The 25,086-nt window shown below is 31.5% G+C and overlaps 1 protein-coding gene and 1 long non-coding RNA gene across 2 annotated transcripts; one reads left to right on the top strand and one right to left on the bottom strand.

Moving 5' to 3' along the window:
• Positions 1 to 1,490: 1,490 nt before the first annotated feature.
• Positions 1,491 to 24,615, top strand: LOC127719350 (uncharacterized). Its single transcript, XR_007990232.1, has 2 exons — positions 1,491 to 2,083; positions 24,399 to 24,615. It is a non-coding gene; the product is annotated as an uncharacterized LOC127719350 (long non-coding RNA).
• Positions 12,474 to 14,307, bottom strand: LOC127719343 (complement C1q-like protein 3). The gene is made up of 3 exons (XM_052225410.1): positions 14,162 to 14,307; positions 13,300 to 13,353; positions 12,474 to 12,915 (listed from the first exon to the last, which is right to left on the bottom strand). Exons 1-3 carry the CDS (start codon positions 14,247 to 14,249, stop codon positions 12,488 to 12,490), a joined length of 570 nt encoding a protein of 189 aa, XP_052081370.1. The 5' UTR covers positions 14,250 to 14,307; the 3' UTR covers positions 12,474 to 12,487.
• Positions 24,616 to 25,086: the final 471 nt, after the last annotated feature.

The raw sequence follows: 25,086 nt of genomic DNA, 5'->3' as shown, positions 1-25,086 counted from the left end.
TTGTTATTTTTCTTTCATATTATTTATTTATTGGAATGATTGGGGTTTGTCAATGGAAAAGAAAATGTCGTATGCAGACGTCTAAAAATAGACGAAATGAAATCGTGCAAAATACCGAAAATAATATAAACAGTAATTCAACTATGCGATTCAGGGAACTGGAGGAACGACAACGATTGACCAACCCAGTATGTTCAATTGAAGAATCACGCATTTAAAAACGCATTTAAAAACGCGTGTCTATATCTACCCAGTATGTTCAATTGAAGAATCACGCATTTAAAAACGCGTGTCTATATCTCCTCAGGGTATACCAGCTTACCAGTAATAAGTCAAAAATTTCGTGTCATAGTGTCATCCGAAAAGCAATTTGCATTTGATATCTGGCGTGTGAATATACATAATGTTGTTTGTAATGAGTAAGATATTATTTGTTGTCAACTTAATTGGAAAAGGAACTTGATGAATTTGAGAAATGAACAAAGATTTACGTTTTTGTATTGGACTATATATACTCAAGAAACCCAAGATATATGAGTTCAGTTATTCCTAATACTACAACAAAAAATATTTTAATTTGAAGTATTGATTTCTTGGATCACCTCTACGCAGTAGTGGGACGAGACTCAGATGTGCAGTTTCCGTAGTCGACGACGACGGTTTGTTAAAGTTTGTGATTAGGTCATTTTAGGGGAACCACTGAATGTAAGGCAATGATATTTAGTATTATTGGTATAGGCATTGACACATATTATTTCCAAGGCGATTATTTGGTTTTGCTCCATCAGTCATGCTCTATCGCCCTTGAAAATTTTGTTGAGGTTAGATACAAAAGTTTGTGATTAAGTCAGTTTAAGGTGAACCGTTAATGGTAGTTCAATGATATTTGGTATGCTTCTATGTTATTTGGTCTCTTGTGGAGAGTTGTCTCATTGACAATCATACCACATCTTCTTAGTCTCATAGTCATATCAGCATTTTTAGATATCATTTCCATTTGGATTAAATGGTTCTGCCCCTCAGTCGTTGTCTATTGACTTTGAATTTTTTGCCTAGTTTTCATGTAAATTGTAGTGATTAGGTTAGTTTAAGATGAACCACTTATGTTAATTAAGTCAATGATATTTTGTCTGTAGTTGTACAAGTATAGTATATCGTATTTCCAGGGCGAATATTTGGCCATGCACCTTCAATCATGTTAGATTGGCCTTGAGTGTTTTGTATAGTTTACATGTCAACGATTGCCATTTTAATTTCAACATTTGAATTTTCGATAAAAATTCATACAGGCGAGACCTATTCCTTTGTCAACAGTTCAATATTTAACTATTTTAAAAGTTTCATTGAAAGAATATTAGTACGATTTACACACAATTTTTTTATGATCAAACTCAATTTAGATAATTTATTGTTTTAAGGCTTAGATGCATTGCTTTTATTGAATTTTAACAAATCGGATTCATTTTAAGAATGTAAGTTTTAAACGGATTTATCCAGATGGGTAATCAGTATATTTATAAAAAAAAATGTTCTGTGTTAATCATTGTGGATAATGTTTCCTAGTTAAAACAAAAAGCCATCAATGGTTGCAGTCAATATACAAATGTATGTTATCAAAGTATCCATTTTGTCGTTCATTGTTCTTGATATAATTTAAGCATGATATAGTTCAAGATATTTAGTGGCCTTCATTGATTTACGGATGTCTAGACTCAATTTACTTTGGGATGTTACTTCAATGTAAAATACATTAATGTATTTAATGCATAAAATGGCCTCATAGGAAAGTTTCAGCATGTATTGACTAAGATAATAGACACTGTACATACTGATACCATCAGCGATTTATATGACAATCATCATGCAGATATATATGACAACATACAACAAAATAACAATGTACTAATATTTTTATATTGTCTATAACCTATAAATGTCGTTGTCTCTAACATAATATTAAAAAAATGCAGTATTAAATTAAGTGAAAGTAATTGGTTATTTTTTTTGTAAAAAAAGTGGAATTGGAGTTATACATTATTTCCCGAAACTGGCATATATTATGTGAATATTTCTTAAATGATAGGTCGAATTAATACAACTTTCCTTCTATCTGCTTTTCACAGTTTCGGACATGTGCTTAAAAATAACAACATACATGGAACAGTAACAAAAACATTGACGGTAAGAGATACGAAGGGGCACGGCGATATGAATTAGAACATTAGGTTTCTGGTTGAAGGTTGTCTTATTGGCAATCATACCACATTTTCTTATTTTAAAAAATTAAACCATAAATACTATACCGTGAAGTTGTTTGTAATAACGTTATTAGATTGTTCGATATTCTGATAATTGCCATATTTAGTCAAACTCAGTTCTCTGGTGTTTTAATCTTGTAAATCGATAAAGGAGAGACAAATCAAGGTAACAATCACAAACCCCAAAAGAAGCGAGCCCGAGTGTGCCGACAGTGTAAATGTCTCCTGTTATGCATGCATACGATAGCCCACCATTTACTAAAAGTCAACAAAAAATGAATACTGTTTATCAGAAGAAAAAAAAATAATTGTCATCTCTGTTGATGAGATTATAAAATTCTTTTGTATGAACAGCGGTATACTACTATTGCCTTTATTTATTCATGTTCATGGCATACATTTCTTGCATATTGACGACGATAATAAATTAACAAATAATCCAAAAATTTTGGTTATTAAGCCTGACCGGGAAAAAAATGTTGAATTACCACGAGCAAATAGGCAGATAGTTGTGGACATTTAACCTTGGAAAAGAGAGGCGAAGGATATCAAAGGGACATTCAAACTAATAAATCGAAAACAAACTGACAACGCCATGGCCAAAAAAGAAAAAGGCAAACAGACACACAAAAGTACACAAAACAACATAGAAAACCAAAGACTGAGCAACACGAACCCCATTAAAAACTGGGAGGGATCTCAGGTGCTCTGGAAGGGTAAGCAGATCTTGCTCCACATGTGGCACTTGTTGTGTTGCTAATGTAAGTACAAACCCGGTGATATGTCTAATTCGGTAGGTCACATTCGGGTGAAAAGTAACGATATTGTAGTTACGACAATTTGAACATATCCGTTGTCATCTGTTTAACAGATATTCCGTAACGGTCAACCAACTCGTGATGGAGTCCGTAAAATTTACGTAGAAATGATTTCAACTTCACTACTTGGTGCTCTTGGTTTAATAGCTTCTTTGTGAGCAGCAAACCTCTATCAAGGAAATCACGATAGGCATCATACAAGACCCTCGACGACATGTTTGACTGGATCATGAACATGTAGATAACATGGCATATTAACTACATTATGCATTGCATCTGATTGGACGATACTGCGTATTTATACATCTTGCAAAGCCAATTGGCCGCCCAATCTGCCACGAGTGAAATACCGGACGGGAAATTGTCATGGGAGCATATGTTTACACCAAAGTCAACCTTTGGCGTCTTTTGAGTACACAGGCGTGCCTACAGACTAACAGGCCAACTATTTTCTTATCTCCTTTATGCTATAATTAATTTATGAACTGCCTGTGGAACCATAATTCACTGATACAGTTTGATTTTTCTCCAGAGAAAAACGAATAAAATATCTAAAATACTATAATGTCATGTTTAATGCTAAATTCGAAATGTACATATGTTGCATCGAATTAATGATGCAGTTTTGTAATATCAATAGTGGTGGTTATAGAATTTATATAATACCTAAATGTACCAGATGTCAATCAAAACACGATGACTAACAATTGAACATCAGAATATAGCGCAATTATAATTTAGTAAAGTACGAATTCCAAAGTATGAATGGAACTTTTAAAGAGTAATTTCTGCAAAGTAAATTCTTTTCCCAATTGAGAAAGGTTTGGCGTTTTCAATGCAAAATGTTATCAATGTAGAATATCATTGAAAGATTCAAACATTGGATGTTTGACACGTGTTGATCTATTATAAAAATAAGAAGATGTGGTATGATTGCGAATTAAACAACTATCCACAAGAGACCAAATGACACAGAAATTTATGACTATAGGTCATCGTACGGCTTTCAACAATGAATAAAACCCATACCGCATAGTCAGCTTTAAAAGGCCCCGAAATGACAAATGTAAAACCATTCAAACGAGAAAACAAACGGCCAGATTTGTGTGTTCATTATTCTATTGTGCTGTATTTGTGTTGTGTCGTAAATTAATTTTAGGTGTTCGTTATTATTCTGTGGTTAACATGTTGAAATGTACTTTTATAATATTTATTTATGTATTTCTCTGCCCTAATTGTTCTTGCATTTATTTGTACTGCATTCCTATAACGTATTATGTCATTTTATCGGTATTTTTAACATTGCCATATAAGCGGGAGGTTTGGCTAGCCATAAAACCAGGTTCAACTCACCATTTGTTCTTAAAATGTCCTGTACCATGTCAGGAATATGGCAGTTGTTATCACATTGCCGTTTCTATGTATGTTGGCGTCTGTTTTTGTAGCAGTTCAGTGTTTCTGTTGTTCCGTTTTGTTTCCTCTCATAGTTGATGTGTTTCCCTCAGTTTGGTTTTTGATCCGGATTTGTTTCAGTTAAATCGATTTATGACTATTGAACAGCGGTATACTACTATTGCCTTTATTTATGTACAAAATAATGTACGAAAAACAAATATGATATACAGCAACAAACGACAACCACTGAATTTACAGGCTCCTGACTTGGGACAGGCACATATAGAATGTGGCGGGATTAAACTAGTTTAAAGGCGTCAACCATCCCCTAACATAGGACGGTTGTGTTACAGTACAACATAAGAACAAACTATAGAAATCAATTGAAAACTCGTCAGATGGATACAAAGCAGAAATACATCTAACATCAACATAGGCTGGACGTGGCAGGGTACTTATACACCCCCACAAGTAAAAATAAGTTTGCATTGTGAAAAAAAATAACACTATCGACAATATATATCATGTAGTCCTCAAAAAGGTGTCCAAACAATATGTCAACTCTAAATCGTACCGAGTCTATACACGGTTGTGAATGAATAGCAGTACAAAAGATCTGCCATCAAGTTACAAAAATATTTAATTATGACATAAGACAACCACTGACGAGGATCCGGACTTTGGACAGGCAAATGAATTTAAGACGGGGTTAACCTTGTTGTTACCCTCTTCCTATTACTTAGATCAGTGGAACTGAAAAAATACACACAAGAACATTTGAAAATGCTCTTTATCATGACAACATCCGTTCTGTCCGAGGATGAATATTTCGCAATCTGAAGAGTTCTCTGAATTTTCTGATTTTAATGCCAAATATGCTTATTGTTAGACCTTTCATTTAAATTAGAATATATAAAAGATTTTATTATTTCTTATCTCAAAAATACAGAAATTTTGTTGGTTGATTACACATTGAATCAGATAAGTTTTTTCTGAAAAGCAATCTTCATTTCTATGTATATTTTTAACAAGAACTCTTTTTCTTTTATTTCTTGCAAACAAGTTATCAGAGTTACCTTCTCATATTTTGTTTCAAACTTCTGTAATTGAAGATTCATTGTCAATAAAAGACAAATGTTATTTTTTAAATATCGATATATGCGTGACAGCATAGCTTTCGAAAATGAAAAATGGTAACCTGATGTATGATTCACGCAATGTCACAGCTTGAAGAATATAGAAAAAGTTTTATTAACAATTTATATTTTTTTGACTTTTTAAAAAGACATATCCAACTTCATCTACTCCTTCACACTGGTGCAATCTTCTAAAATATTTATAATCTTTATTAAAATTGTGTCCTGTGTTTACTGTGAGGTCCTTACAACAGTATATCATATTTCGGAAAGCAGATAGTAAAAACGTCTATTAGTAGACACCCAGCAACAGGTTGTTTACGCGCGTCTGGCGCTAATACAAAATTTCTATACTGGTATCTATGATGAGTTTATTCAGATAACGTTGTATTGATGAAGACTGTTCTGTGAACTTTATTTTTTATGTGTGTCGTTAGGTTGCTGTTTCATTGATATATATCCTATATCTATAAAAAAAAGTATATTAAACCGTTGCTACGTATAATTCACAGAATGTGTTCCCAAAGATGTTTTATTCTAAATACCAAAACATATACGTTTGTTAGTGTTTTAGAGTCATCTAACCACGATGATTGTTTGCGTAAGATGTGAACATAAAATATGGAGTTGTCGCATCAATCCCACTGAGACAACTACCCAACATAGAAAATAAAGTAAAGAACTGCATTTATTATTAAGAATCTAAGGTTCAAACTCCCTCAAGGAAACTTGACCTAAGATAAAATCGCCTATTATATGAAGGTCCAGTTTTGTCATACATATAGATTATACATATCGTATTTACACATCACTGGCTGTTAAATGTTTGTGTTTGAGTGTCCTTGATGAAGGTTAATACAGAAAAACGCGTCGTAAGCACGCCATTGATAAAGTGTTTTTTTTTTCATGTAACAGAACTTGGTCGATACCGCTGCTGGTTAACTGTTTGTTTCCGAGAGTATTATCAGCTAAGAAGTTAGTGGTACGTACTAGAATGATATATAACTTTCTTATTTGAAATTCCCAGTAGATAAATTCAGTATCACGAAACGAAGGTTCCAATTTCCCCAAGGAAAGTTAATCTTAGATACATTGACTATTCTGTCCAGGTCCTTTTTGGTCATATAGCTCCTAGAGTTTCTTCCTGTTTACACATCCCTGAATTTTTTATGCTTAGGTTTTGGCGTTCCCGATTAAGGTAAATATTGAAGAAAGCTTCGAACGCAAGGAAAGAATCAATGATTGTTTCATCTACAGGTCATTATACGGCCTTTGACCATTGGCAAAATTCATACCATATAGAAAGCTACAACAGGCACATATATTACAAAATTTGAAACAATTAAAAGTAAAATCGAAAGGTCTCAAATTAGCTAACAACGTTAAGCAAATAGATATGTCAGATAACAATTAACGACAACCACTTGACTACACCTGACTCGGGACTGGCACATTGAAAATGTGGCGTTAGCAAATATGTTTGTAAACGCTCAGCCTTTGACAGTAATGTAACGTTTTGTTGATATCAGTTGTCAGTTTTCTGTGACTTATGGCGTTTAGGACGCGTGGTAACCCGCAGATATCTATTTTGGTTGAGTTTTATTGTTTATTTGATAAGCCGTTGACCGAAAGTGTTCACTGTACATATCCGTTTATCAATAATCATAACAATATACTTTGAAAGCAGAACCGTTTATTCTCATGGAAACAAAGACTTAAAAAATCTGGATGATGAGAACAAAACGTTCACAAAACAGACTAAATTAAAAACAAACTAATTGGAATTTTTATATTCACGTGCACATTCATGGTTCTACAATCTGTCGATACCTATATCTTGGCATTGCACAAGCTCATGTCGTTCTCAGACTGTTAATGAAGTCCTTACATTAAATAAATTGGATGTTGGATGTGTACTGATTGATATTTTAGTCTTAGACGTATGATATGTTTATTGATTGTTATTTGCTTTGAACTAGCTGCTAGTAACTGTGAGTACTCTCAGATTTGAACGTAGTATCTTTTTTAGTTGTGGGATGTATAAAAACCCTGCCACGTTCACTCTGTGTTTTTGTTAAATGTTTTTCTGCTTTGTATCGATCTGATGAGTTTAGCCATTTTCAACTGATTTTTATAGTTTGTTCTTATGTTGTGATGTTACATCAATGTCCCAGGTTAATGAGGGTTTTGTGTCAACAAACTATTTTAACCCTGTCACATTATATATGGGCCTGTCCTAAAGCAGGAGCCTGTAATTCGGTAGTTGTCATTTGTTGCTGTATATCATATTTATTTTCGATATTTTTTTGTATATAAATCAGGCCGTTAGTTTTCTCGTTTGCATTGTTTGACATTTGTTCTTTCGGGGCCGTTTATAGGTTACTATACGGTATGCGTTTTGCTCTTTGTTGAAGGCCGTACGGTTACCTATAGTTGTAAACTTCTATGTCTTTTGATCTCTGGTGGAGGGTTGTCTACTTGGCAATCATACCACATCTTCTTATTTTTATAAACTTAGCTTATTTATCTTTACTTGAGATAGAGGACTGGAACATGAGGAAGCAGTTTGTTACATATTATAATACGTTAGATTGATCGATGAACGGTCTCTAATCGATGTCTGTTTCTTGAAATCGCAGTCTATTCTGACGTAACAGGTTCAAATCGAGGTCAACAAATTTAATTCTCTAATAGACTTCAAATTGAATGTCAGTGTTGCACCAGAACAAAGACTGGTTGTATTCTCCAAAAAATGAGACCCACAAAGCTTAAATATTTATATCATAGTAGTAATGATTTTAATATTTTTAATTTTCTCAATCTTTTATGCCAAAGGCTTGAGTAAAGGTGATCTTGGGATCAATCAGTTTAAATCGAAGACTTTAACACTAGTATTTGCAGCTTCTCTTTCTTTAACGCGGCGGTGTTTGGGAGTTAGAGCATAGGCCTATTGAATCAGGGTTATGCTAATGTGTCCAAATGTGTTAAAGTAAAATAACAAAAATACTGAAGTCCAACGAAAATTCAAACTGGAAAGTCCCTTTACAAATTTCTAAATCAAAAGGTCAAACACATCAAACGAATGGAAAACAGTTGTCATATTCTCGACTTGGTACGGGCATTTCCTTATGTAGAAAATGATGGACTAAACCTAGTTTTATAGCTAGCTAAACCTCTCACTTGTATGACAGTCACATAGAATTCCATTATATTGACAACAATGTTTGAGCAAACCAAACAGACATAATAGATAAAAATGTCAAAATTCGGGTACAGCAGTCAACATTGTGTTATAATTTTAATCCTTATAAAAACAAAGAACTATGTCAACAAAGAAAAACAAATTGGCATGCAGATACTCTATAGAAAAAGCACTTGAACAAAAATGAAAGACATTAATACCAAAAATGACCATAGCACAATAACACAATGGCGGAATGTGTAAATACCGAGCCACACGAAAAGGATATTACCAAAAACAGTAAAGGTTAAAAATATACAAAGACAAATAAAAAGATCACTTTAACACGTAATTAAGATGATGAACAACGTCAGTTCCTAGAATCTATACTTTAAGACCATCATGTATTATGTGTGAAGTTGATACGGAACAAGATCTTGGTATCGTCCGATGGACTTTTTTTTTCGCAAAAAAACGAGACGTTCTTTGACATAACCCTGGTTCATCGACTTGTATGCCCAGACACTGGTGACGTTTTATAAAGTCTGAGTAGCAGCTGCAAGCTCTTGAATACCGAATGAGTTGGGAAATGCATATCCAAATTGCAGGTGAAGTTGGTATGCTGCTAAGGTGGGGAAAATTTTTAATTTCAAAATTAAAATCGTCTCGTTTGTCATAGATTCTGGTACTGAGATGACCGCTTATGTCAAATTCGAGATATAAGTATAAAAGTTGTTTCTTGAATTTCTAGTTCTGAAGGATATATTAATGGAACCCAATCAGAAAAGTTTAAATTGTTAATGGAAAGAACATCATCAGCATATCTGAATGTGAAATTAAATGATTTGGTTCTTAAATCATTTTGTTTTTGACAAGTGTCTGAAGGAACTCACTCCGACTCATACGAAAATAAGAAGAGGTCAGCAAGGAGAGGCGCACAGTTGGTTCCCATAGAAATGCCAACAATTTGTTGATAAAGTCTACCACCAAATTCAACAAATACGTTGTCAATAAGCAACTCCAGCATACTAATCACTTGTTCCTCGGTGTATCATGATTTACCTTTTTGTTCACTATTAACATGTAATAATATTCTTATGTGTCTGTAATCTATCAATATCGTTGTCCCTAACATGATATTAAAAGAATAGGCGTATTTGATTTAATGAAAATAATCGGTAATAGTTTTCTCTCGTAGAAATAGGTTAAATCAGACAATTTTTTTATCCATCAAAACTAGTATATACTATGTGAAAATTCATGTATCAGATCGCTAAGTTAAAGATAATTTCTGAAATGTGAGGGCGAATTATAAACTTTCCTTCTATCCTGCTTTACAAAGTTCTGTCAACGTGCTTGAAAATAACAACGGACATGGAACAACAACAAATAAATTGACTTTAAAATATTACGACATCTGTAGTCAGTAATTGGAAATGAGATATAAGATAAAGAGTTGTTTGAAGGAATCATGAACGTGTAGAGAGCATGGCACTCTCACTTCATTATACATTGAGTTTGATTGGAGAATACTGCGTATGTATACATCATGCAAAGCCAATATGCAACGATTGAAATTTCATTTTGTATAAATATAAGGAGATGTGGTATGAGTGCCAATGGTATGAATATATTTTTTTTACCAGTTAAGTTAAACTTTACAGTGTTTTGAGTACACAGGGGATGCCCACAGGCAAACATGTCATTTATTTTCCTTCCGCCTTTATGCTGTAATAATTTATGAACAGCTTTTGGAAACATAATTTACTGATAAAGTTTGAAGACACTCCAGAGTCATCTACTATTTTGGTTTGAATCTCTATAATTTTAAATTCAGTGTCATTCATGGATAAATATAATGCTCTGAACTAAAATAAGTGTGACAACATAGCTTTAGAAAATAATAAATGGTAACTTGATATTACATGTAAGATTCACTCACTGTAACAGCTGGAAGAACATAGAGAAGGTTTCATGTGGAATTTACATATATATTTTGTGACTTTTGAAGAACGAAAGAGACAATTTCACACTATTGCAATTTTCTAACAGCATTGTATGTAGTTTGAGGTTCTGATAACATTATGTCTAATTTCTAAATAGCTGACGAAAAAATATTTAAAAAAAACCACCTAACGTTTTATCGTATTTATTGTTGAAACTGAAACTGTTGATTATTTTTTTTACTAGTATTTGTACCGTAAAATGGATGTCTCATTGATATGTAACCCGTATTTTAAAAAAAAAAAGTCCATTAAATAGTTACTCGGAATACTACCTGAATCAGTCAACCTTTTCAACTCTAGATACCACAATATTCTGACGTTTTTGTTTTAACCATGATGTTTGTTTGCATAGGATGTAAACATTAAAATCAAGGAGATGTAGTATGATGCCCACTGAGACAACTATCCAATGAAAAATAAGGATCTAAACGACTGTAGGTTAGTAAAAAGTCTCGACAATGAACAAAGCTTATATCGTATATAAAGCTACAACAGCCACATATATAACAAGGTGTGAAACAATCAAAGAAAGAAAACCTAAGACCGCATAAAATTAAAAGCACCAAGGGAAAAATAAAAATGTCTTATAACAACAAACGTAAACAACTTGACTGCAAATCTCTGGCTTTGGGATGGTACATTAAAAATTTGGTTAAGTCAAATATATTGTAAACGCTTCTCCAAAGCTTTGAAAGTGATTTTATGATTCTTTTATATTTTGACAGTTTGTTTTACCTTATGGCGTTTAAAGCTAGTTACGCAATGTAGTTATAAATAATTGTTCTTTGCGAACGTGTGGTGACATGTATTTGGTTACGTTTTGTTTTTTACTTGATGCACCGTTGACCGAAAGTGTTCCTTGTACATCTTCGTTTACTCATGATAATACGATTTATTCTGAAAGCGGTACCAGTTATTCTCATGGCAACAAAGATGTAAAAAATTAGAGAATGAAAACAAAACCTTCATTAAACAAACTGAATCTAATTAAATCATGTTAACTTGAGATATAGTACAGGACCTGTGAAAACAGATAGTTTATCTATGACTGATCTCTAATCGACGTCCGTTCGTGAAATGGAGCCCTATCCGACGTTAGAGTTAGAAATCGTGGTCCAAACCTTTATTCTCCAATAGACTTCAAGTGTATTGTCAATGTCATACAAAAAAAAAAAAAAAAAAAAAAAAAAGAAGTAAAATAACAAAAATACCGAACTCCAAGGAAAATTCAAATCGGAAAGTCCCTTATCTAAAGAGTCTCCCAAAAATAGTTTCTGAATTTAATCTATTAGCATTCTTTTTATTCTGCCTTGAAATAATTCGATACGTTAAGGTTTCTCTACACAAAAGCATATATATGATTTTGACGTATCTGGTACAAATTTTCAGAATCATTGGTTTTAAATGTTTTAGATTTAAGCGCCACTGATCAGTCTTATGTAGACGAATCGTTAAAAAAGGAGAAGAAACCAAAGGAGCATTCACAAATCATAAATCTTATAAAAACCGACAATACTATGGCCAAAAAGCAACCCTGACGAAATGAAAACAACAAAAACCTAAATCACATAGAAAACTAAAACACGAATAAGACGAACCATACCAAAAATCGGGCGAATTATAAGCCTAGTTAATTTGATGATTATTTTTGGCTTTTCAATACAATAAAACAAAATAAATACTTTGTAAGGTTTTATTTAGCAATAAGATATCCAGAGAAGGTACTGTAGTTATGATCATTACTAAAGATTTTTTGACCGTCATGACTTTTACACCTTATATAGATGCGATCACCTTTCTTTAAATTCAGCACAACATCAAAGGTACCAGTTTTATAACCATCGCCTTTCGTATAACTTCCAGCGGTCGTTGTATCATTGTGCCATAAATGGAGAAACAGTGATTTACCATCTACTGACATAACAACTGCTGAGAAGTGGTAAAGACCAGGCATTGAAGCAGTAAAGACACCTGTAGTAACGTCGTAAGCATTCAAATTATTTGTCCATAGCTTATCAAACTTTACAATAGCATTGGACGATAGAGTTTGTTGAGTATTCCTGTATGCTGTGAAAGCAGGTGTATCTTTTTTAGTCGATATATTTCCTTGTCCTCCATGCCCTGAAATTAGATTACAACAATTATTATTTTTATTTTGATATGGTCTTTTAAAGGAGTATAAAGTTGTCTTGTATAGTTATTATCCTAAGAATACATTCGTCTGATTTCCTTTACAGATAAACACTAAATCTGCTAAATGCTTTTTACTCAGCACGAATAATCGTTTATTTTCTCAAATTATATGCAACTTATTAATAGCGATTAGTATCATTTTTGATATTAAATGGCATTTTTTGAAAACAAACGTCGAAAAAGAGATTATGAAAAAGATGAACCAAATCAGAATTCGGTGTTTGATATAGGAATAAGGCATATCAGACATGATAAGGAAAAAGACAAGGAGAGGGGGATATGACCAAAATATATGAATTAAATCATTAGTACCTGTTCCTTTCAACTTTAACATCATTCCAATAAGGTCATCAAACAGTGAGTTTTCTGCAAATATTGAAACAAATGTTCAAAGATCAGAATAGTCAACATTCGTATTTGATTTGTTAAATAATATTTACGTTTATGCTTTCAAAAGTGATATTTCTTTACCTTAAAACTTCAATTTCTTTTGTTTTGCTAGACTATATCTTGCACAGTCTAGTAATTAAGAATACATATATTACTTGCACTTTGAAATATAAGATTAAAACTCATGATATAAATCCATCATGAAAACTATAGGTTATTTTATTATAAAACGCAATACTTTAAACCCGTTATACCCTAAGCAAGCTTACCGCTACATGGGCTGCTCACGAATCATATAAATAACCAAGCTAAAAGGAACACGAGCTGCTCATGTGACATATAACTTACCAAGCTTAGAGCTACAGGGACTGCTCACGACACATATGACTTATCAAGCTTTGAGCTACATAAGCTGCTCCCAATTCATATAATTAACCAAGCTTACAGCAACACGAGCTACTGACGACACATATAACTTACCAAGCTTACAGCTACACGAACTGCTCACGACAGATATTACTTACCAAGCTTAGAGATACATTAGCTAATTACGATACATAAAACTTAGCTTAGAACTACATATGCTGCTCAAGGCATATATAAATTATCCAGCTTAGAACTACATAAGCTGCTCAAGACACATATAATTTACCCAGCTTAGAACTACATAAGCTGCTCAAGGCACATATAACTTACAAAGCTTAGAACTACATAAGCTGCTCACGACAGATATAACTTACCCATCTTAGAACTACATAAGCTGGTCAAGACACATATAACTTACCCAGCTTAGCATTACATGAGCTGGTAACGACACATATCTGTCCGCTTAAAACAAGACATATTATTGGTAGATGCTGTAGTATGAACATTATTTCATTGGTCGACTGTACAGAGAATTAAACTGACGAGGTTATAACTTATCATTTCATTTTTGAAGAAGAGCTCTTTTATACATATGTACCTGTCTAAAGCTTTACTGTGTCATTAAATTGTAATTTGATATATATACCCTTTCCGTGTTTATTTGGAACAGCTGTAAAAAGATACTAGTATAGTTTGTATGGCACGTGTTTCCTGAATATCGGTCTCCAAATTACGGTTAAGCCTGAAAGTCAAACAGACTGTAAATTATTTGGTTTACAATATAAATAAACTCATCAAATAGATAACCACATTAAAATTATGTACGCCAGACGAACGTTTCGTCTAGAAAAGAATCAGCAGAGACACTCGAATCAGAAAAAAATATCAAGGCAAAATAAAATAAGAAGTTGATGACATAATGCTGTGAGGACCAAATATAATTGCTCTAATTAGTTCAGCGAAACTAGTTAGAACCATCATCTGCTTACCCTTTGGTGGTTTTACGGAACACTAGTTTCTGGGCTAGAGTGTCCATGTACTTTTACGTCCGTTAAAATCAGTACCGATCACTTGGTAGTAAGATAAACCGTCTTATACTTGTTACAGTACATGCGACATGTGTCATTTTGCATTTTACTTCATTAGATCGTCTGCAAAAGCAAAGGAAGTCAAATATATTAACTTTTAAATATATTAAACTTAATAGTTATATTAATACAGAGAAAAAAACTTTAAAGGTGAACTTTGTCTGATGGAGTTGCAACCCTTATTTAGGTCCAGTAAAATAATCGTCAACGCCATTACGCATTGTTTATAACAGTAAGACCAACATTATCAATGGTCATCTTTGCAAGGAGTTAACACTTTTATTTTAGTACATTTGTTTAATTTATGCTATGAATATACTAGATATGAAAGAATAAAACAGAAACGTTGTTGTGTTTCTATCTTATTATTTCTATGTATTATATGCATATCATGATATAACAATGATGCATGTACAATTAATTTGTCAACATTGTATATATCCTATAAGATGTACTTGATTTTGGAATAAAGTATTATTATTATTTTGTACGTTACATAGATCTTGAAAACATTAACTAGGAAGACTCGCGATAAAAAAATCTAATTCAAAATTATATTTTCCAAATTAAAGGGCCCATTGAGATTATATAAAATACAAATCAATACAATATTCAAACAAACATCACATGCAAGAAAACATTCATACTGGTTATTAAATGAGAATTTTGAAGATGGAAAATATTAGGAGAAGCGAGAACAAGTACAAAGAGGGATAACGCTAAATTTAATGTGTATCACTTTTTCCTGTCTCAAATAAAAGATTCTTTTCATACCAGACTAAGTATTGTATTAAATACTTAATCTTCTTTTGTATAGATCCAGATAAAAAGGTTGTCGAGATTGATGTTTCTCGTGTTTTGAAAACTTTTGAAATAAAGGTATTATAAAGAGGACACTTAAAACAAAAATAATTCAATTCAACTTCTTCAATGTTAAGTGAACAATGTTGATACAGTCGTTCACATCAGGACAGCAGCTCAAGTTTTTCAGAGCTATTGAGCTTTTTCCTATGCCTCCCAGGCTTTATTAGCGAACTGTGATTACTCAGACTAAATAAAGGTAAAATTCTAGGGTTGTTAACATTGTTCGTTTTTATGTTACTTTCGGATCTGAAACTTAATTTGAATTTTATTGATTGATTTTTGTTTGCTTTACGCTCAGTGGCAAGTATTTCATTCATGTTCAAGTCCAAACTGTTAACAATAGATATAATAGAACGGTCTTGAACATGACAGGCGGGTAATGTTTACTGACGATTGCAAAATATGATATATTAGTAAATTCAATAGGGAGAGAAATTTAGTTTTTCAATAGGCCACCTATGAACCCCCGAAGAGTTGTTGCAATGGTTCTCAACATGCTGAGACCGTTGCACTCTCTCACCAAGAAGCATCGGATTCTCAATAATGACCGGACATGATAATAAATGAACTCGTAATATATATCAGGCTTAAGATTATTTAAGCCAGACGCGTGTTTCGTCTACAAAAGAGTCATCAGTACCGCTCGAATCAAAATAATTAAAAAGGCCAAATAAGTACGATAAGTTATATGGTTTAGTAATATTGAAATAAGTGTTTAGAAAACACAGAAGTGTGAGCACAAAAACAACTAACTGAAATACTTGTGGAAACAATAAATATATGGTGACAGAAAGGTTAAACAACAACATAATAAATAAAAAAAAAAGATAAAAACGGTACAGCTTGTAACATTTGTCATTTTTTCACGAATATTGTGGCGATATTGATAAGGTCTCTTTGTCTGTGATGTCCAGGGAATTTCCTGATATTTATCTTTCTCAGCATTCTAATACTAATTTTGACCAAATTTGCAAGATACTAATATTATACATAAAACGTAAATATATTGTTGATTACATTCTTGTTTTCAAATGCAAAATGTTAACTACCTAAATTCTGATGACAAAAGGTTGTGTGCCTGCTTGGAACATTTAGACAGATCTATACCTGTTTATTTAATTCAAAAACTAATTTTATTCTAGCCTTTTCACAATTTGTATAAATGATCCTACCAGCATCACGAACGATAACGCAGATTCTATTTGATCAGATTACGAGATAATTCCAGGTTTTTTTTGTGCAAATGAAATCATTTTATAATCTGACACCAAACATGGATTTCAGCAAAAGCAAGCTAATTTATATGATTATGTCTTACTGGTTAGAATATCACACTGGAAACTTTATAAATACAAGAACCAAATTGTTAGTCTTTAAGTTGTCTGTCCTAGTTATTTGTCATAACATTCTAGTTTTCATCTACTAATGGTTATTTATTGACCATGTGTTATCTTCTCTAAAATTCTCTAAACATATTTAAGAATGATCTTAACTCTGATCAAATAAAGCAGTCATATCAGATTTTTGGACATTCCGATTATAATTAGATTTATTTGGTAAGGCCATTATTGTTTTAATAAAGCAGTCATATCAGATGTTTGGACATTCCGATTATAATTAGATTTATTTGGTATTGCCATTATTGTTTTAATAAAGCAGTCATATCAGATGTTTGGACATTCCGATTATAATTAGATTTATTTGGTAAGGCCATTATTGTTTTAATAAAGAAGTCATATCAGATCTTTGGACATTCCGATTATAATTAGATTTATTTGGTAAGCCCATTATTGTTTTAATAAAGAAGTCATATCAGATCTTTGGACATTCCGATTATAATTAGATTTATTTGGTATAAGGCCATTATTGTTTTAATAAAGAAGTCATATCTGATGTTTGGACATTCCGATTATAATTAGATTTATTTGGTAAGGCCATTATTGTTTTAATAAAGAAGTCATATCAGATCTTTGGACATTCCGATTATAATTAGATTTATTTGGTAAGGCCATTATTGTTTTAATAAAGCAGTCATATCAGATGTTTGGTCATTCCGATTTTAATTAGATTTATTTGGTAAGGCAATTATTGTTTTAATAAAGAAGTCATATCAGATCTTTGGACATTCCGATTATAATTAGATTTATTTGGTAAGGCCATTATTGTTTTAATAAAGAGGTCATATCAGATCTTTGGACATTCCGATTATAATTAGATTTATTTGGTAAGGCCATTATTGTTTTAATAAAGAAGTCATATCAGATGTTTGGACATTCCGATTATAATTAGATTTATTTGGTAAGGCCATTATTGTTTTAATAAAGCAGTCATATCAGATGTTTGGACATTCCGATTATAATTAGATTTATTTGGTAAGGCCATTATTGTTTTAATAAAGCAGTCATATCAGATGTTTGGACATTCCGATTATAATTAGATTTATTTGGTAAGGCCATTATTGTTTTAATAAAGAAGTCATATCAGATGTTTGGACATTCCGATTATAATTAGATTTATTTGGTAAGGCCATTATTGTTTTGATAAAGCAGTCATATCAGATGTTTGGACATTCCGATTATAATTAGATTTATTTGGTAAGGCCATTATTGTTTTAATAAAGAAGTCATATCATATCTTAGGACATTCCGATTATAATTAGATTTATTTGGTAAGGCCATTATTGTTTTAATAAAGCAGTCATATCAGATATTTGGACATTCCGATTATAATTAGATTTATTTGGTAAGGCCATTATTGTTTTAATAAGGCAGTCATATCAGATGTTTGGACATTCCGATTATAATTAGAATTATTTGGTAAGGCCATTATTGTTTTAATAAAGCAGTCATATCAGATGTTTGGACATTCCGATTATAATTAGATTTATTTGGTAAGGCCATTATTGTTTTAATAAAGCAGTCATATCAGATATTTGGACATTCCGATTATAATTAGATTTATTTGGTAAGGCCATTATTGTTTTAATAAGGCAGTCATATCAGATGTTTGGACATTCCGATTATAATTAGATTTATTTGGTAAGGCCATTATTGTTTTAATAAAGCAGTCATATCAGATGTTTAGACATTCCGATTATAATTAGATTTATTTGGTAAGGCCATTATTGTTTTAATAAGGCAGTCATATCAGATGTTTGGACATTCCGACTATAATTAGATTTATTTGGTAAGGCCATTATTGTTTTAATAAAGCTGTCATATCAGATGTTTGGACATTCCGATTATAATTAGATTTATTTGGTAAGGCCATTATTGTTTTAATAAAGCAGTCATATCAGATATTTGGACATTCCGATTATAATTAGATTTATTTGGTAAGGCCATTATTGTTTTAATAAAGCAGTCATATCAGATCTTTGGACATTCCGATTATAATTAGATTTATTTGGTAAGGCCATTATTGTTTTAATAAAGCAGTCACTTATCAGATGTTTGGACATTCCGATTATAATTAGATTTATTTGGTAAGGCCATTATTGTTTTAATAAAGCAGTCATATCAGATGTTTGGACATTCCGATTATAATTAGATTTATTTGGTAAGGCCATTATTGTTTTAATAAAGCAGTCATATCAGATGTTTGGACATTCCGATTATAATTAGATTTATTTGGTAAGGCCATTATTGTTTTAATATGAAACAGTCATATCAGATGTTTGGACATTCCGATTATAATTAGATTTATTTGGTAAGGCCATTATTGTTTTAATAAAGCAGTCATATCAGATGTTTGGACATTCCGATTATAATTAGATTTATTTGGTAAGGCAATTATTGTTTTAATAAAGCAGTCATATTAGATGTTTGGACATTCCGATTATAATCAGATTTATTTGGTAAGGCAATTATTGTTTTAATAAAGCAGTCATATCAGATGTTTGGACATTCCGATTATAATTAGATTTATTTGGTAAGGCCATTATTGTTTTAATAAAGCAGTCATATCAGATGTTTGGACATTCCGATTATAATTAGATTTATTTGGTAAGGCCATTATTGTTTTAATAAAGCAGTCATATCAGATGTTTGGACATTCCGATTATAATTAGATTTATTTGGTAAGGCCATTATTGTTTTAATAAAGCAGTCATATCAGATGTTCGGACATTCCGATTATAATTAGATTTATTTGGTAAGGCCATTATTGTTTTAATAAAGAAGTCATATCAGATGTTTGGACATTCCGATTATAATTAGATTTATTTGGTAAGGCCATTATTGTTTTGATAAAGCAGTCATATCAGATGTTTGGACATTCCGATTATAATTAGATTTATTTGGTAAGGCCATTATTGTTTTAATAAAGAAGTCATATCATATCTTTGGACATTCCGATTATAATTAGATTTATTTGGTAAGGCCATTATTGTTTTAATAAAGCAGTCATATCAGATATTTGGACATTCCGATTATAATTAGATTTATTTGGTAAGGCCATTATTGTTTTAATAAGGCAGTCATATCAGATGTTTGGACATTCCGATTATAATTAGAATTATTTGGTAAGGCCATTATTGTTTTAATAAAGCAGTCATATCAGATGTTTGGACATTCCGATTATAATTAGATTTATTTGGTAAGGCCATTATTGTTTTAATAAAGCAGTCATATCAGATATTTGGACATTCCGATTATAATTAGATTTATTTGGTAAGGCCATTATTGTTTTAATAAGGCAGTCATATCAGATGTTTGGACATTCCGATTATAATTAGATTTATTTGGTAAGGCCATTATTGTTTTAATAAAGCAGTCATATCAGATGTTTAGACATTCCGATTATAATTAGATTTATTTGGTAAGGCCATTATTGTTTTAATAAGGCAGTCATATCAGATGTTTGGACATTCCGATTATAATTAGATTTATTTGGTAAGGCCATTATTGTTTTAATAAAGCTGTCATATCAGATGTTTGGACATTCCGATTATAATTAGATTTATTTGGTAAGGCCATTATTGTTTTAATAAAGCAGTCATATCAGATATTTGGACATTCCGATTATAATTAGATTTATTTGGTAAGGCCATTATTGTTTTAATAAAGCAGTCATATCAGATGTTTGGACATTCCGATTATAATTAGATTTATTTGGTAAGGCCATTATTGTTTTAATAAAGCAGTCACATATCAGATGTTTGGACATTCCGATTATAATTAGATTTATTTGGTAAGGCCATTATTGTTTTAATAAAGCAGTCATATCAGATGTTTGGACATTCCGATTATAATTAGATTTATTTGGTAAGGCCATTATTGTTTTAATAAAGCAGTCATATCAGATGTTTGGACATTCCGATTATAATTAGATTTATTTGGTAAGGCCATTATTGTTTTAATATGAAACAGTCATATCAGATGTTTGGACATTCCGATTATAATTAGATTTATTTGGTAAGGCAATTATTGTTTTAATAAAGCAGTCATATCAGATGTTTGGACATTCCGATTATAATTAGATTTATTTGGTAAGGCCATTATTGTTTTAATAAAGCAGTCATATCAGATGTTTGGACATTCCGATTATAATTAGATTTATTTGGTAAGGCCATTATTGTTTTAATAAAGCAGTCATATCAGATGTTTGGACATTCCGATTATAATTAGATTTATTTGGTAAGGCCATTATTGTTTTAATATGAAACAGTCATATCAGATGTTTGGACATTCCGATTATAATTAGATTTATTTGGTAAGGCCATTATTGTTTTAATAAAGCAGTCATATCAGATGTTTGGACATTCCGATTATAATTAGATTTATTTGGTAAGGCCATTATTGTTTTAATAAAGCAGTCATATCAGATGTTTGGACATTCCGATTATAATTAGATTTATTTGGTAAGGCCATTATTGTTTTAATAAAGCAGTCATATCAGATGTTTGGACATTCCGATTATAATTAGATTTATTTGGTAAGGCCATTATTGTTTTAATATGAAACAGTCATATCAGATGTTTGGACATTCCGATTATAATTAGATTTATTTGGTAAGGCCATTATTGTTTTAATAAAGCAGTCATATCAGATGTTTGGACATTCCGATTATAATTAGATTTATTTGGTAAGGCAATTATTGTTTTAATATAAAACAGTCATCAAAGATACTAGGCTTATAATTTATTTGTGTGGACGAAACAAGTCAGGAAAATGGCCATTGTTATATTATAGTTCGTTTCTGTGTGTGTTACATTTTAATATTGTGTTTTTGTTGTGTCGTTGTTCTTCTCTTATATTTGATGCGTTTCCCTCAGTTTTAGTTTGTAAACCGGATTTGTTTTTATCTCTATCGATTTATGAGTTTTCGAACAGCGGTATACTACTGTTGCCTTTATTTATAGGTTTAATCATTCGCAATCATTACCTGTTGAGTATAACGAATAAAAATAATTTGCCAGTCAAAATATTTACGATTTTCGAAAAAAACTTGATACAGTTAACAATTGAATAAGATATAAATAGTTGCAACAAATTACACCATTTGCATTTCTGGGTATTTAAGTGAGCTTGTATATTTAAGGGAAAATGACTCCATTGTTCTTTCAAAATGTTTCGGAACTGAAACGATACTATACATTCGTAAAAATTCTATTTTAGTTCTTGTTATTTTACTTTCATATTATTTATTGATGGGAATGATTGGGGTTTGTCAATGGAAAAGAAAATGTCGTATGCAGACGTCTAAAAATAGACGAAATGAAATCGTGCAAAATACCGAAAATAATATAAACAGTAATTCAACTATGCGATTCAGGGAATTGGAGGAACAACAACGATTTACCAACCAAGTATGTTCAATTGAAGAATCACGCATTTAAAAACGCGTGTCTATATCTACTCAGTATGTTCAATTGAAGAATCACGCATTTAAAAACGCGTGTCTATATCTACTCAGGGTATACCAGCTTACCAGTAATAAGAAATAAGTCCAAAATTTCGTGTCATAGTGTCATCCGAAAAGCAATTTGTATTTGATATCTGGCGTGTGAATATACATAATGTGGTTTATAATGAGTAAGATATTATTTGTTGTCAACTTTATTGGAAAAGGAACGTGATGAATTTGAGAAATGTACAAAGATTTACGTTTTTGTATTGGACTATATATACTCAAGAAACCCAAGATATATGAGTTCAGTTATTCTTAAAACCTCAACAGAAAATATTTCAATTTGAAGTATTGATTTCTTGGATCACCTCTAGGCAGAAGTAGGACGAGACTCAGATGTGCAGTTTCCGTAGTCGAAGACGATAGTTTGTTAAAGTTTGTGATTAGGTCATTTTAGGGGAACCACTGAATGTAAGGCAATGATATTTAGTATTATTTCTATAGGCATTGACACATATTATTTCCAAGGCGATTATTTGGTTTTGCTCCATCAGTCATGCTCTATCGCCCTTGAAAATTTTGTTGAGTTTAGATACAAAAGTTTGTGATTAAGTCAGTTTAAGGTGAACCGTTAATGGTAGTTCAATGATATTTGGTATGCTTCTATGTTATTTGGTCTCTTGTGGAGAGTTGTCTCATTGACAATCATACCACATCTTCTTAGTCTTATAGTCATATCAGCATTTTAAGATATCATTTCCATTTGGATTAAATGGTTCTGCCCCTCAGTCGTGGTCTATTGACTTTGAATTTTTTGACTAGTTTTTATGTAAATTGTAGTGATTAGGTCAGTTTAAGATGAACCACTTATGTTAAGTCAATGATGTTTTGTATGTAGTTGAGTTAGTTTAGCATATCGTTTTTCCAGGGCGAATATTTGGCCATACACTTTCAGTCATGTTAGATTGGCTTTGATTGTTTTGTATAGTTTACATTTCAAAGATTGCCATTTTTATTTCAACATTTGAATTTTCGATAGAAAAATTATACAGGCGAGACATATTCATATGTGAACAGTTTAAGAGTTAACTATTTTAAACGTTTCTTTGAAAGAATATTAGTACGATTTACACACTTTTTAATGATCAAACTCAATTTAGATAAATTATTGTTTTAAGGCTTAAATGAATTGCTTTTATTGAATTTAATAAATCGGATTCATTGACCATATTAAGAATGTAAGTTTTGGACGGATTTCTCCAGATGGGTAATCAGTATATTTATAAAAAAACAAATGTTCTGTGTTAATCATTGTGGATAATGTTTCCTAGTTAAAACAAAAAGCCATCAATGGTTGCAGTCAATATACAAATGTACATTATCAAAGTATCCATTTTGTCGTTCATTGTTCTTGATATAATCTAAGCATGATATAGTTCAAGATATTTAGTGGCCTTCATTGATTTACGGATGTCTAGACTCAATTTACTTTGGGATTTTACTTCAATGTAAAATACATTAATGTATTTAATGCATAGAATGGCATCATAGGAAAGTTTCAGCATGTAAGATAATAGACACTGTACATACTGATACCATCAGCGATTTATATGACAATCATCATGCAGATATATATGACAACATACAACACATTACAATATACTAATATTTTTATATTATCTATATCCTATAAGTAACCTATAAATGTCGTTGTCTCTAACATAATATTAAAAAATGCAGTATTATATTAAATGAAAGTAATTGGTTATTTTTTTTTGTAAAAATAGTGGAATTGGAGTTATACTTTATTTCCCGAAACTGGCATATATTATGTGAATATTTCTTAAATAATAGGGCGAATTAATACAACTTTCCTTCTATCTGCTTTTCACAGTTTCGGCCATGTGCTTAAAAATAACAACAGACATGGAACAGTAACAAAAACATTGACGGTAAGAGATACGAAAGGGCACGGCGATATGAATTAGAACATTAGGTTTCTGGTGGAAAGTTGTCTCATTGGCAATCATACCACATTTTCTTATTTTTTAAAAATAAACCATAAATACTATATCGTGAAGTTGTTTGTAATAACGTTTATTAATTTGTTCGATATTCTAATAAGTGCCATATTTAGTCAAACTCAGTTCTTTGGTGTTTTAATCTTGTAAATCGATAAAGGAGAGACAAATCAAGGTAACAATCAAAAACCCAAAAAGAAGCGAGCCCGAGTGTGTCGACAGTGTGCCGACAGTGTGTCGACAGTGTAAATGTCTTCTGTTATACATGCATACGACAGCCCACCATTTACTAAAAGTCAACAAAAAATCAATACTGTTTATCAGAAGAAAAAAAAAAAACAGTTGTCATCTCTGTTGATGAGATTGTAAAATTCTTTTGTATGAACAGCGGGATACTACTATTGCCTTTATTTATTGATGTTTATGGCATACATTTCTTGCATATTGACGACGATAATAAATTAACAATTAATCCAAAAATTTATGTTATTAAGCCTGACCGGGAACAAAATGTTGAAATA

Source organism: Mytilus californianus, unplaced genomic scaffold (genome assembly GCF_021869535.1).
Source record: "Mytilus californianus isolate M0D057914Y unplaced genomic scaffold, xbMytCali1.0.p SCAF_11, whole genome shotgun sequence".
In the NCBI taxonomy this organism is placed as follows: Eukaryota; Metazoa; Mollusca; class Bivalvia; order Mytilida; family Mytilidae; genus Mytilus; species Mytilus californianus.
The sequence above is the reverse complement of the archived record's forward strand: the minus strand, read 5'-3'. Positions and strand labels throughout refer to the sequence as shown.